At 34.5% G+C, this 15,809-nt stretch overlaps 1 protein-coding gene across 1 annotated transcript; it reads right to left on the reverse strand.

Moving 5' to 3' along the window:
* Positions 1–12,362: 12,362 nt before the first annotated feature.
* On the reverse strand, positions 12,363–14,616 carry LOC111241837 (transcription termination factor MTERF5, chloroplastic-like). Its single transcript, XM_022781999.1, has 2 exons — positions 13,353–14,616; positions 12,363–13,206 (listed from the first exon to the last, which is right to left on the reverse strand). Exons 1-2 carry the CDS (start codon positions 14,350–14,352, stop codon positions 13,199–13,201), a joined length of 1,008 nt encoding a protein of 335 aa, XP_022637720.1. The 5' UTR covers positions 14,353–14,616; the 3' UTR covers positions 12,363–13,198.
* Positions 14,617–15,809: the final 1,193 nt, after the last annotated feature.

A 15,809-nucleotide genomic window follows, 5' to 3' on the forward strand; every position in this document is an offset into this window, starting at 1 on the left:
AATATATTATTATTATTATTATTATTAACGTTAATTTTTTTACTTTTTATAAATATTTTTATAATTAAATATAATATTAACATTTATCATTTTATTACTTTAGTAATTAGGGACATTTTGGTAATCTTCAATTTTTATCAATTAAATAAATTTTTTGATCTCTCACATCAATCAAATCCTACATTAATTTTTACAAACTTTACTTCCAAATCCACTCTCAATTACCCACAAATCCACTAAAAAAAACAACAAAAAAAATTACCCTCAAATCCACTCAAATTCATTCAAATCATCTCCCTCAAATCCACTCAAATTCATTCAAATCATCTCCCTCAAAAGAACACAGCCTTAATGATTATGTACCTTTTTTTTTAATATTTTTAATTAATTTTATCTTTTAAGTATGTTTTTTAGTTTAATTGTTTTTCTTTTAATTTAACCATCCTTTTGATTTTTATACAAAATTAATTATCTAAAATAAAAAAATATTTAAGAAATAAATAAAAACTGAAATAATAAAATTATAACAATTATTTATATTTATAATAACAATTTTTGAAAGAGATCATGCATTTATAATGCCTCTAAAACATATTAGTTTGCATAATCAATTTGAGAACATAATTAATTGTTTTCATTATGTTTTTGGATTAATGTTAGATAAAATATATTTGTTCGGAAAGATAGATTTTTTTTATGAAAACAAAAAGTTATATTTGTAAGAAGTAATTACGTTATGTTAATAATAATTTGACTTATAGTCTATTAATAATCATGATTAGTTACATGTGACATGAGATTCATTTAATGAAATTCTTGCAACATAAATCCATGACTCGTTTTGCAGCACCAAGTATAAATTAAAATTATTTAGAAATTTTGTTTTAATATGCAGGTGAATAAGGTGTCAATAAATATCAATTAAATTATTTTAAAAAAATCATTAAAGACAAAAACTACCCCTCAGTTAGAGTAAAACATGTTCATTTTGAAAATTTAAAAAATGATATATTTAGACGGAGACAAAATTTAACATGTTTAAAGAAATTCTGTTGGTCCAGTCTTTAGCATAAAGGAGACCCAAAATTGTGAGACAAAATCGTTCTGAAGATAGACATTAGGTGGGTGTGAAGATCCTCAAGTCAGCTGTGAGATGGAGACGAAGCACATGAACCCAATGGAAGCTCCAATGTGACAGACGACGGTGACGAAGAGTTCCAAAGTGGCTGACAGTGGTGGCAAACGAACGGGAAGAGAAAAATAAAGATGTAGAACATGCATTTGAAGGTACGAAAATTATATTTGCAAAGAAACAATGTGATTATCTGATTACAAAATCCCTTATTGTTATGCTTTTATTAAATGTCAAGAGCATATTTCCTTTGACATAGATGTATTCCTTTCTTAGATCTAGCAATTTCAAAACCTAAAAAGTACTTGAGTTCTCCCAGATCTTTAATCTGGAATTGCTTGTCTAAAAGATTCTTTATGAGATTTATCTCTTTCATAGAGTTTCCTGTTAAAATAATATCATTAACATACACAAGTAGAGCTGTGAATTCTGTAGGAGTCTTCTTGACAAACAAAGAATGATCGGATCTAGATTGAACATATCCAGAAGAAACCAGGAATGTGGCTTGTCAAACCACTGTCTGATGGCTTGTTTTAACCCATACAAGGACTTAGTTCGCTTGCAAACTTGTCCTTTAACATCAACATTTAAGCCTGGTAGACGATCCATATACACATCTTTATTCAAGTCTCCATGAAGAAAAGCATTGTCTACATCTAGTTGATGTAGAAACCAATTTTTAGAGGCAACAAGGGCGAGCAACATCCTAACATAAGTAAGCTTGGCAACAGGAGAGAAGGTGTTAAGAAAATTTATTCCCTCCTGTTGAGTGTAGCCTTTGGCTACCAAACGAGCTTTATACCTTTCAATGGTACCATCGGCCTTATGTTTTATTTTATAGACCCATTTACTTCTAATAAATCTCTTTCCTAGAGGAAGTTGAGTCAAGAACCATGTTCTATTTGTTTGTAGAGCCCGAATTTCCTTTTGCATGGCCTCATTCTACTCAGGGCTGTTTTTGGCCTCTTCATAGGAGTTGGGTTCTTTGTTAGCAGTTATAGCAAGAGTATACTATAAATGTTTATTAGAAAGAGATTTGTAAGACAAAAAAACTTGTTATAGGGTAAGGAGTATTTAAACCGTTCTTGGCACACAAATGGCTAGGTGGGGATTCATCACCTTGCTGAACATAGCTCTTGAGGTAAAAAGGAGCCTTTCTAACTCTACTAGATCTCCTCTGATTGTTTCCTTGTTGCTGTTCTATGGAATTATTGTCTTTGGTGATAGTATTGTCTTCAGCAGAGCTCCTTTCAGTGGAATTATCTTGAGTAGGGCTCAAGTTTCCTCCTTCATCATCAACAAGATCTTTCTCATGCCTGCAGCCTATCTCATCAAGGAAAAACACATTGTCCTTTTCGCAGTTATGATTGTTTCTCCCTTCCTGCTTATCTTTATAGGGAAATATATCTTCATAGAAAATAACATTTCTACTTATAATTATTTCTATGCTATTAATGTGCAGAACTATATACCCTTTTACCCCACTTTTGTATCCTAGGAATATACCTTTTCTAGCTCTAAGATCAAGTTTGTTTTTGTTGCTTTCCAAGGTAGAAGCAAAGCATAGGCAACCAAAAACCTTTAAATCAAGATAGGTGGGTGGATCATTATGTAAGAGTTTAAAAGGTGTTTTATCTTTAATAACAGGGGAAGGTAATCTATTAATCAAGAACACAACATGGGATAAAGCATAGGATCAGTATATATGAGGAACATTGGATTGAAAAATTAGGCTACGAGTAACATTTAATATGTGTTGATGTTTCCTCTCCACAACAAAATTTTTGTTGTGGGGTTTCAACACAACTCTTTTGATGTTCAATTCCATGAGAATTATAGGTATTAATGCAATTAAATTCAGGACCATTGTCAGTCCTAATGACCCTAATGGTTTTATTAAATTGAGTCTTGATTTTTATGATAAAAACCTGTACGAGTTCTCTGGTTTGGCCATTATTATGCATGAGAAAAGCCCAAGTGTGCCTACTATAGTCATCAAAAATAGTAAGAAAGTACCTATGTCCATGTATAGAGGGAATAGAGATAGGACCCCATGTATCACAATGAATCATGTCAAAACAGTTAGCAGATAAGGAATTGCTCTTAGGAAAAGGTAATTTGTGTTGCTTAGCATAGTGACAAATGTCACAAGCATTATCTGTAGTAGTCTGAATGTAAGGAAAAGTTTTACACAATTTTTCAACAACTTTATGTCCAGGATGACCTAGTCTACAATGCCATAAATTTACATTTTCATGTTCATAAGAGAAAATACAACTGGAATTCAGATTTCTTCCAAAAGATTGTAGGTGGTAAAGTCCTTTGCACACACTAGCATATCCAATCATCTTCAATGTAGAATTGTCCTGAATTTCACACATCTTAGAAGAGAAAGTTAGGGTATAATTTATATCTCTAGTTAGGCTTTGAAAAGATATGAGATTAAAAGTGAATTCAGGTATATATAAAACATTAAAAATCACAAAATCTTTAGAGAAATGTATGGTCCTTGCATAATAGGTAGTGACAACAAAACTATTAGGCAATTTAACAGATATGGGAGTGATCTTATAGAAAGTAGTGAATTGATTCTTGTCATGGGTCACATGATCAGTGGCCCCTGTATCTATAATCCAAGAGAACATACCTTGTGTGTTCTCTATGTTGCTTTTCTGTATTTGGCTGATGCTGTGAGATGGACTATCAACCTTTTCAAGTAATTGTAGTATTTTCTGCATCTGTTCATGTGTGAAAGGACTTTGAAAAGCACTTTGTTGGTCAACCTGTGTTCCAGCAGATGTTGAGCAAGCGTTGGCTGAACCCCATTCATTCTGTCCAGCACCACTTTCACCATTGTTATCATTTTTCTTGTACCATGGTGGATACCCATGTTTGGAATAACATTCATCTACGGTGTGATTCATTTTGTGGCAGTGGGAACATTGTTTCCCATAGTTGGGATTTCTTCCTCTCCCTCTTCCTTGACTTCTGGTGGATTTCCTCGTCCATAACCTCTCCACCCTTGACTATTTTTCCATTGATTCTGTTTCTCTGCGGTGTTAGCCAATATTTTGCTATCATTCTGATTAGAACTCTGTCTTTCTTGTTGTATGATGAGTGAAAACACACGATTAATATTGGGTAGAGGTTCCATAAGCAATATTTGAGTCTTAACTGTATTATAGCATTCATTCAAGCCTTTTAGAAAGCATATGACATGCTCCATGTCTCTGTATCTGTGTGAAGCCTTAGATAAATCACAGCTGCAAGGAATTTTGCAACTAGGAATAGGTCTAAGAAATTCCAATTCTTCCCTCAATATCTTCAAATCAGTAAAATACTGTTTTACGCTTCTTTCACCTTGCCTGATGAAGTGAATTTCTTGTAATAAATATGAGAATTTGAAGTGATCCCCTTTGGAAAATCTTTCTTTTAATGCCTCCCAAAGTTCTTGAGCATTCTTAACATATATCACACTCTCTGTTATTTGACGTGAAAGTGTTTTGGTGATCCAAGATAACACCATCATGTTGCTTCTTTCCCAAGAATCAAAAAGACTATCATTTCTTTGAGGCCTTTTTATTTCTCCATCTATAAATTTCAGTTTGTTTCTGGAAAGAAGTGCTCTTCTCATGTTTCTACTCTAGGAAGTGTAGTTAGACTCATTGAGGACCTAAGAAATGAGGGATGTGTTGGGATTCTCCCCTGGATGCAGATAGTAGGGACTAGAGGGGTTGTTGGTTTGGTCCGTTTTCTCCATGTCAGCAAGAAAGATTGAAAGAAACGAAGAAACATCAAGAACCAGAGATATATGCAGTAGAAAACAATGGCAGAACAGGTACTGGACCTGCTCTGGTACCATAAAGAAATTGTGTTGGCCCAATCTTTAGCAAAAAGGAGGCCCAAAGTGGATGGCCCAAAACCGTGAGACAAAATATCTCACTCAAACGTTCTGAAGACAAACGTTAGGTGGGTGCGAAGATCCTCGAGCCAGCTGCGAGATGGAGATGAAACACATGAACCCAATGAAAGCTCCGGTGCGACAGATGATGGTGACGAAGAGCTCCGACGTGGTTGACAGCGGTGGCAAACGAACGGGAAGAGAAAAATAAAGATGTAGAACACACGTTTGAAGGTACGAAAATTATATTTGCAAAGAAACAGCATTATTATTTGATTGTTCTCTCTTCTTCTTCTATTACAAAAGCCGAAATCCTTTATATAGGGTTCTGGTAACATAAACACGGAAAAGCCCCAAAATTAGGAAGCTTAAAACTAGATTACTGTTCAATAATCTCAAAAAAACTAATAAAAACATAAAAGAATCATTTTATATTGTTGTATATTTTAAATTACGTCTAATTAAAAATAACTTGTAAAAAGAAAATAGTCACATAGTTCATTAAAGGCATTGATTTAATATGAATATAGCAAAATCAATATAATAAAACGTTAAAAAAACAATATATTACTATAAGAACAATACTTATATACGACTTGAATAAACTAATAATTTCATAATTTTGGTTTGAAAGGTTTTTAAGTTGTTTAAATCACAATTTTGAATATTGTCATATTCATCAAGTATTATTGTTTTGGTTGTAGGATCTGAGATTATTCACACTCCACTCTTTCCTCCAATCTATCGATGTTCCTCTATTTGCTGAAGATCTCCTCGAAACACCGAACAATTGTGACCTGCAAGAAACACTCTGACGCCAAGTCGGATTAGTCTCAAGGAGGTCAAAGTGAATATTATAAAAAAAAAGTGTCTTTACCTGGTCATTAACATTATATTTATAGGTATTCTTCTCAGCATTAACTGCTTATTAATATTGTATCTTCCCTGTCTCCTTATGCAATATTCGCTCATTAAATCTATTTATGTTGCTTTTGATGCCATTAACTACCTTTTAATGTTCCCTTTAACGCTCTTTCATTGTCCATATTTCAACCAAATTCCCTCAGCTTCACCGACCGACCATCCATCAATTATACCTGACCGGGCGACTACCTTCTATACTACAATTATATTATCCAATATTTTATTTAATTAGTAGTATATATTGGAGATTTGGAAGTGAATTGGAGAATTAGAAATGGCTCTACTGAAACTGCATTGATGTGTAAGTGAACTCCATACCCAAAAAATAGCTCAACCTACCCAGGTCAGTCAACTCAAACTTTGTATGCATTACTCTCTTAAACACTTCTATGTGGTCTAAATTGGATCATGTGATGAGCATATCATCCACGTAAAAATAGATGATCAACAAATCTTCTATTGTGCCTTCCTTTCAGATAGACACCATGTTCAAGAATGCAACTAGTGAATTTGAGCTTAATCAAGAATGAATCAATACGTTTATTCCAGGCTCTGGGAGCTTGCCTCAATTCGTATAAAGCCTTCTACAACTTGTAGACTTGGTATTCTCTACCCTCGTTAATAAATCTAGGTGGTTGTTGGACATACACCTTCTTCTCCAAAGGACCATGCAGAAATGTTGACTTCACATTAAGCTGGAACAAAGGCCAACATCTTGCGCATGCCACAACAATCACCAGCTGAATGGTTTCTATTTGTGTTATTGGTGCAAACACCTCAATGAAATCAAAACCTTGCCTTTGAAGGAAGCCCTTTGTAACCAATCTAGCTTTATGCTTGGGGATTGATCCATCAAGCTTCAACTTTTGTTTGAACACCCACCTAACTCCAATACTCTTCTTTTGAGTTGGAAGATCAATAAGTTTCCCAGTTCCATTTTTCTCAATTGAATCAATTTCTTCCCTCATTGCATTTCTCCATACCGACTCCTTTAATGCTTTGACTTCATTTATTAGTTCTACTCCTACAAACAAGGCCATATGAATAAAATCCCCTTCATCACCAATCTGTGTATCTGCATACACTTCACAATCACCAAACCTTTATGGTAACATGCATTGTCTTCGTAGTCTACCATTTTCACAATTTTGCACTCCTCCATTGTTCCCAAAGGTAGTCCTTGGATCTACTGAGATGGTATTATCACCAAGCATTGTAGTCTTCACAAGACTGGTGTGCTTTTGTTTCTAGTTCCAACTCCTATCCTCTAGGATCATTGTGTTTCTGCTCAAGACAACCTTCTCTTTACTTTGATCGAAAAGTGCTTATAAGCTCCAATAGAGTGATAACCAATGGATATCATTGCCTCACTCTTATCCTGCAGCTTTGATCTTCGTTGGTCAGGGACATGCACAAAAGCGAGTGAATCAAACACCTTAAAGTGGCCAACTCTTGGCTTCTTGCTCGTCCACGCTTCAAATGGCACTTTCCCTTCTAATTTCTTCGTTGCACATCTGCTAAGGAGATAAACAGTTGTGGACACTGCCTCGCCCCCACAGTTTTTATGGCAACACTTTCTCTTTTATAATACTCCTAGCCATATTAAGAATCATCATGTCCTCCTCTCTGCAAGCCCGTTATGCTGAGGAGTGTATAGTGCGATGATCTCATGAGTGATTCCACACTCTTGGCAGTGGCTCTCAAAGGCAGTGGAGGTGTATTCTCCTCCCCTATCTGTTCTGAGAATCTTCAACTGTCTTCCACTTTCTCTTTCAACATGAGCTTTAAATCTTATAAAGATTTCTAGTGCACAACTCTTCGTCTTAATCACATACACCCAAATCATTCTATTGTACTCATTAATAAACGCAATGAAGTACCTATTTCCAGCAATTGTAGGAACTTCAATTGGACCACAAATGTCTAAATGAACCACTCCTAAGCAGTCCTTTGCTCTCATGTTCATATGTGTTTTGAATGATCTCTTTGTCTGCTTCCCAGCCAAGCAAGTTTCACATACTTTTTCTGGTAGTGTGATGTCAGGTAATCCAAGAAACATTTCCTTCATATCAAGTTGTTGCAAACTCTTAAAGTTCAAATGACCATACCTCAAATGCCACAATCAGCTTTCATCACTAACCTTCTGAAGCCATACACTCATAACTCTTCACTACTTTCATATTGATTGGAACGTTTTGTTCTTAGAAATCTTGCTTCTCAAGATTAGGTTCTTGCTAACATCCAATAACTCAACTTTGTTATCTCTCATCACTGCTTTAAACCCTCTTTGAATCAATTGATCAATGCTCAATAAATTACACTTCATGGCAGGAACAAGTAGTACACCAGTGATTACAACATGCGAACCATTCCTCCTTCAAATCACGACATCTCTCATTCCTTCCACCTTCAAAGTACTATCATTGGCAAACTTCACTTTACTTTTCTTCGTAGCATCAAAATTGATCAGCCATTCTTGGTGGCATGTCATATGGTTTGAACATCCAGAATCTAGGTACAACAAATCAACATGAGAACTAGAACTTTCAGCAGAAGTGGTTACCATCAGGGTTAGTGGCTCTGAATCTGAACCTTCTTGAGCAACGTAAGCTTCCTTTCCTTGATATTTCTTATGCTTTCCCTTATCAACATAACACTCATAAGAGTAATGTCCATACTTGTGACAATTAAAGCATTCGACACTTCTTTTATCCTTCTTTTGGTAACTCTTCTCTAACCTTCCACTCTTCTCCATTGATATAGACTTGTCATCATGATCATCTTTGGCCTTATCAGCCTTCTAATTTCCTTTTGTACATTTCCCTTTCCACTTCTTTTGCTTCTTCTTCTTGTTATTTCTAGAATGGTGTACTTTTAGGGCTTGTTCATCATTCTTGATAGGATTCCTATCAACCATCCTCATTTCATGTGCTTCTAACGAACTTTGAAGCTCTTCGATCTTCATCTTGAAAAGATCTTTTGATTTTTCTATCGCAACCACTATGTAATCAAACTTTTGTGGTAATGACCTCGTGATTTTCTCAATAATCATAAGATCATTGATAGACTCTCCACACCCTTTCATTTGATTTATGATGGTTAGAATTTTGTTAAAATACTCACCAACTTTATCTTTGTCCTCCATTTGCAGTAGCTCATACTGCCTCCTAAGGGTTTGGAGCTTCACTTTCTTGACCTTTTCCCGTCTTGCATGGCATTGAACCAATATACTCCAGGCTTTTCTGGTAGTAACCGCTCTTTGGATTTTCTCAAAATGGGCATCATCAACACATTGATGAATAATGAACAATGCCTTGTTGTCTTTCCTCTTGGCTATGACTTTCTGATCTTCTTATGCACCAAGATCAAGTTCTTGACCATCTCCTTCAATAACATCACATACATCTTGAAATTTGAACAACACTCTCATCTATGTGCTCCATCTATTCCAATTCTTTTTTATGAGTATTGGAAGATTAGTCGTTGAAATATCACTTCTCGTCATACCTCAAACACTCAGTCTTTGACCAAGAACTCAAGTCTTAACAACCTTTTTCTCTTCTCCGCTCCAACCACTTTGACTAGCCACATTACAATCGTGATTTCTGAAGCTTGTAGAATTCTTTTAGAACTTGGCTTTGGATACTAATTCTATTGGAGAATTAGAAGTGAAGTGAAGACTTAAAAGTGTCTATTATTAGCATTGAAACTACATTGATGTAGTTTATATATACAGAAATGTATATGCTATCAGTAAGAAGTTAAAAAATAACAGATTCCAACATAACAAAACAACTAATAGTATAAAGAGTGTTTTATATGACTTGTAACGTGTAAACACTTGGCGAATACATTAAACTCTTACTTTATAAAGTGATTAATTTGGTTTATTGTTTCAATATGTAAGATTGAGAACTATCTCTTCATAATTTGATCTTATCACTTCTCTTCATTTTGTTTTAGTTTTCTTTTATTTTTATCAAGTCTTCTATAGTAGAGTTTAAATTCGAATAGTGATTCCTTACTAAAAGTCTCCGACGCTCAAATTAATTTTTAATTACCGATCGGATGTTATAGTTAAGTATTATATATTCAATAAATGTAATCACATACTCAATTGTGGTATAATATTTGTTAAATATGTTTTTACCTTGTTAATAAAAAATGAGATCATTTTAGGTCGTTCGACTAGTTGTAATTTTTATAGGAATTGATTTCTTAGATGGTTGACCAACTGGTAAACATAGATCAGTCGTCCATACAATATATTTATTATTTTTTTAACTCTAATACATAAGGATAAAAAAAACTTTTTGTTTTAAAATTTAAAAGAAAATATGTTCATAAGATACAAAATGTATATAAATATTTTTTTCATGAATAATTACAAGAATTGAAACTGGTTTGTTTTTTTCAAATGATTTATTTACAACGTTGTTCAATTGTAAATACTATCTTCTTATCAATATTCCACATAAACTATTCAAATCTTTTAACAATGAAGTCATATTTTCAGTTATATTTGTATTGATAGGGATACTTCCTTCAATTAACCAGCTGGAATTGCTCGCTTGGTTAGAGCGCGTGGCTCTTAACCACAAGATCGGATATTCAGTCCATACCTCTAGCGATTTTTAATATGATTTTTTATTAAATTTCCCATGTCAAGTTGTTAAAATGTAAACTTATTCTAATGATTTTTTTTATACATTTTAATTTTACCTGCGGCGAAAATACTTTAACAAAATGGTTATATATTTTACAAAATATTACAACATATCAACCAAATTTTTTATATTATAATTTTTGTTGATTACTTTCATGCCTCTTCTTTTTTACATATATAATTGTTCATTGTATTATTTACTTTTACTATAGATTTTGGAATTATATTTGACCGAGTTTAATTTCATGATTAAATTAATTGCTGCAAATAGGTACTTATTTGAATGAGATTACTTATGGTTAAATTAATGATTGTCAATAGAAGATTAATAGGATAAAAATATTTTTAATATTCTTATAATAATTAGAAAAAATATTTTTAGATTTGTTTTTTTATTTTTTTTTATACTGTTGGTTATTACAAACAGAGATAATTAACAAGAATGTAAATGGTATGATTGATATTAATTAAATAATCCTATCTTTTTATGTTAGCATAATAGTTTCTCAAATTTTGATAACTATTAATTTCTGTTGTTTTGTTAATTATCATCATTGCTATCGTACAGTTAAGGTTAGAGGTGAGACAGAAAGGTGTGTTCACCAAGGTTTTTTTTCCAATTTATTATGAAAACTTTTAAAGAGGAGCTAGAATCAATGCTCAATACCTTTGAATTGGATCTTCTGTCCATAAAAGGTTAATAATCAATACAATCACTAAATACATACAAATAATACGTAAATATTATTATTCGTTTTTTAGCTAGTGTTGTTTAAGATTTAAAATTATATTTTAGACTTTATTGCTAATTATTTTAGATTTTAGTGTTAGTTTATTTTAGACTTTATTATATATTTCACTGCCGAAGTTTATTTAATTCAAAATTTCTAAATTCTCAGTTTTTTTTTTTTCATCCTAACACAAATGTAGTAGTGTCGACTACTTTGAAATGAAAACTTGACAAAATTTAAGAATTAATATGCGTGTGTGTTTATAATATATAGTGTATTCTGTTTTTCTTTAGGGTACTTTATTATTGAAAACTGGTAGATTAATCTCTAAGACAGATATCTCAAAATAAATTTTTATCTCTTTTAAAAGCTTCGATTAATTTATCATTGCAAGAGTTAGGTTAATTTTAATTTTATCTCTAGTGAAAAGCAAAAGCGAAAGCAACAAAGATAACATTTATCTTTGCATAAAGCACTAGCCCATATGATATACATATTAGTGTACAATTTCAATATTCCACATATTACTAAAGCCCATCAATTTTAACAGCAACAGCAATATTCCACACGGTTATATTTCAAGTTGGGAATGCTCAATAATTACTCCCAACTTGAGGCTATCATAATTCTTAATTCTGAATGCCTATGTTTATAGCTAAGCGCTTTACTGTTTTCTCCGTTTTATGCTTATACTGAACTAAGCAATTTTCTTTTGCTGTTTACCGTGCAATTCTAAATCATTGTCTTTATCAATTTTTTCCTTTTCTTGTTTCTTCTTTCGTTCTTCTATTCTCCTTTGGTTCCCCTTTCCGTTTCTTCTTTCTGATGCTTTTTTCACATTCTATCTAGGTTGCAGTTTTTCTATCTGCTGCAGTTTCCATCTTATAACAGAAATATGTATTGACATCTTGATGGACAGGGACAATTGCAGCAGAAAATCTAAGTAATCTTATTACAACTCAATTTTATGGGCGCTTAAAGAACCTATAATGAATTATGTACCGAATATAGTAAACAAAATGTTATTAGGAATAGGGGAAAATATTCTAAAGAATAAGAAGAGAGAACTTTAAAGAACAAATAATTATGTCAAAACTAAGTTATAGCACTGGTAACTGTTTTAAAGGATTTTGGGTTTCATCCTTTCTCTCTCAATTCACTGAGAATTTGTTCCCTTATTCCTTTGCCTGCTTTCAGTGTTGGGTGCTTCTGGTTCTGTTTTGTCATCTTGCCTTTTGAAAATACCTCGCACCTTGCTCATTTTCTCATTACCAATCAGATAGCTAATATATTAGTGTTCTTATTGTCATATTTAATAATAAACGTGATCAGGATCATTTCTTCAAAGCAGTATTCAACGAAACAACATGATGCAAATTATTCTCCTTTTCCACACAAAACAGTAGCAGTCCTAATAACCTTTCTTCAAATTCATGACAAAATCAGCGTTCATTTGGCAAGAGAAAATCCAGAAGGAATACTGTATAGAGTATCCAAAAAGCTTTTAACAACAAAATTTGTTAAAAAAATATCTCAGAGAAACCATTCAATCACCCAGATTTGCATAGGACACATGCATTTCTGATATTTCATAGTTCTATTTTCAGGAGGAATTGGAATAGTAGAAAAAAATTTGATTTGCATAGCCTCTCGCTCTCGTGCTCAACAGGTTAAGAAAAGGCTACAAATTTAAGCAACATTCCAATCCCACAATTCATGAAGGTATGCATCATTGAAAAATAATACATAGAATGAAAAAAACTCACAAGAAGGATTAATGAGAATCAATATAAATATTACCTGCAAAGGCTTTCTCTAACAACAACACCTTTTGCTCTCCTGGATCAATCACCTGTATGTATGTGCATGAGTTAAATTAAATCTCAACAACCAGATGCTAGGATGCTCCCTGTCCCTTCTGATATAGCTCTAGTAACCAGGGTGTTTCCTCCTTAAAAGATCTCACATACTTTTTCAGAAACTCCTGATCAGACTTACAAAATAGGGTGGAGATGCAAGCATCCTTCTTCACCAATCCTCTGGAGAGAAGATGCTGCAGAACCAAAGCCCTCGGAACGAGTCTTTTGTCCAAACTGTAGCTAAACAACCAAGGGTACGCAATAAGCTCAGAACGATCCCATCCAAGCCGACCCACCCAAAACCCCGTCAGGGCATCAAGTTTCTCCATGGAACAGAGCATCATTGCAGGGTGTTTCCTAAACGCAACCAAAACCTCATCCTCAGACCAACCCCATTTCTTCAACACGTCGACTTTGGCAACCCAAAGGGGTTTCGGAACAGTAATTTTGACCTGAAGGGCAACAGTGAAGGTTACCTTCAGAGGGTCAAACCCCAACAGCTTCACTTCCTCCAAAAGGGTTCTCAGGTTGGAGCAGAGAACAAAAGACCGAGTGGATAGCAAGTGCCGAATGCCGACGTGCGCGACTCCGGCGTTGAGCAACCTTTCAACGTTTGATGCCATGCGACAGTGGCCGATGGCAGAGGGAAAGGCGACGAAAACAGTGAGGGCCCTGAGGTCGGAGGGAAAGAACCTTCGGAGGAGTTGGAAGGTGGGGAAGATGCAGTTTTCGAGGCTGCGACAGAGGAAACGGGGGTTCTTAGTGACAATGGAAACGACGTCGGAAGGAGAAACACCTTTGGAGGTCAAGAAGTTGAATTTGGGGAGAAGCCTTCGGGTGGGGTCGCATACCATGAGTTCGGGGCACTTCCTGAGGATGCGGTGGATCTGGGGGGCGGAGAAACCGTGGGTTTGGAAGAAGGAGAAGACGGAATCGGGTTTTTGGGCGGTGTTGAAACGAAGTCGTTTGGATAGTTTCAGTGCAGCCTCTGGTGTGAAGCCGCAGGTGTTGGTGAGGTAGGATATGGTGAAGGAGACAGAATCGGAAGTGGTTGTTGAGAACGAGAAAGAGGGTTTGGGGAAAGAATAGAGAAGAAGTTTTGGACTTAGCCTTAGGCGGTGGCAGATAATAGTGTTCATGGCGTCAGAATGAAGCTACGGCCACCACCGCTTCCACCACTCACACGATCCTCCCAATCGGAAACGACACTGGGAAACGCTTCATTGCTAAAAAAAAAAAAAAAATGTTTAATACCTATTTTGGTTCTCTCTTCTGGAGTTTTGCTCAAAGTAGTCTTCCTTTTTTTTAAAATTCACTAAAGTCCTACTTTTTGCAAAAATTGTGTAAGTTAGTCCTTTTTGTTATCACATTAATTCTGTTAACGGCAAAACTGCCAGCAGACAAATATTTGATGACTTGTACAAATAAAATTCGTTGTAGTCCTTATATTGGTTTAAAAATGTTTATTGTAGTCTTCGTATTGGTTTAAAAATGTTTATTATGGTCATCCATGTGCTAACTTTTTGGGAAACTATAATCACAATAATTTGAAGTTTATTAGTTTCACGTGTTATATTAGTAAGTTTGGAGATGTGAAAAAAGAACTCTTCAGTTTTGGATTGCAACACATGAAATTTTAGCGGCTGCTTTTAGAGAAAACCACAAAAATTTCCACAAGAGCATTTTCCATATACAAATTTGTGAAGCTGCTTCCTGTCTCTAAGTAGTTGAATGCTTGATCGAGCATTCCAATATGGCTGCATGCTGCTAAAACACCCACAATAAACATTTTTAAAGGGGGACCATAATAAACATTTAAAAACCAACACGAGGACCACAATAAACATTTTTAAACCAATATGAGGACTAAAACGAATTTTATTTGTACAAGTCATCAAATATTTGCCAGCTGGCAGTTTTGCCGTTAGCAGAATTAACGCAGTTAGCAAAAAGAACTAATTTGCACAGTTTTTGCAAAAAAAATAGAACTTTAGTGAACTTTTTAAAAAAAGGAAGGACCATTTTAAACAAATCCCGAAAAGAGGGACCAAAATAGATATTAAACTAAAAAAAATCAACTTATTTATCTAATTTGTTAGAAGTCATAAAATAAATTAAAGGCTTAAACCCTCCCTTGGTCCTAATATTTGTGTGAAAATCTCAGTTCGGTCCTCAAGTTTTGAACTGTCTCAATTGGGTCATAATTTTTGTAAAAATGCACACATTTTACCCCGATCGTTAACTGATCTCAAACGGCGTTAAGTTTAGCTGACGTGGTATGCTGACGTGTTGGCTTAATCCCTTCTTGGTCCTCGTATTTGTGTGAAAATCTGATGGAAGAGTAGCTCCGCGAAGAGATCGAAGGCGCGATTCAACTCCGGCGAAGCTTCTCCGACGACGAACGATGCAGCGGAATGATGATAATTGAAGGAGGAAACAATATTAAACCCTAATCGGACCAAAAGTGAGATCCACTCACTAGAACCCTAATCTGAGACAAAGAAACCCTAGAAATGGTGAGGTGACTCAAACGAACCGATTAATCGGTTCAAGACAACGATTGAACGGTGGAAATCGAAAATCAATCGGTGGAAAA

The sequence above is a fragment of the Vigna radiata genome, chromosome 6 (genome assembly GCF_000741045.1).
Source record: "Vigna radiata var. radiata cultivar VC1973A chromosome 6, Vradiata_ver6, whole genome shotgun sequence".
NCBI classification, from domain to species: domain Eukaryota; kingdom Viridiplantae; phylum Streptophyta; class Magnoliopsida; order Fabales; family Fabaceae; genus Vigna; species Vigna radiata.

What these genes read in the sequence shown, in the direction of transcription:
- LOC111241837 (XM_022781999.1), bottom strand. Translation starts at nt 14,352, where the DNA reads ATGAACACTATTATCTGCCACCGCCTAAGGCTAAGTCCAAAACTTCTT.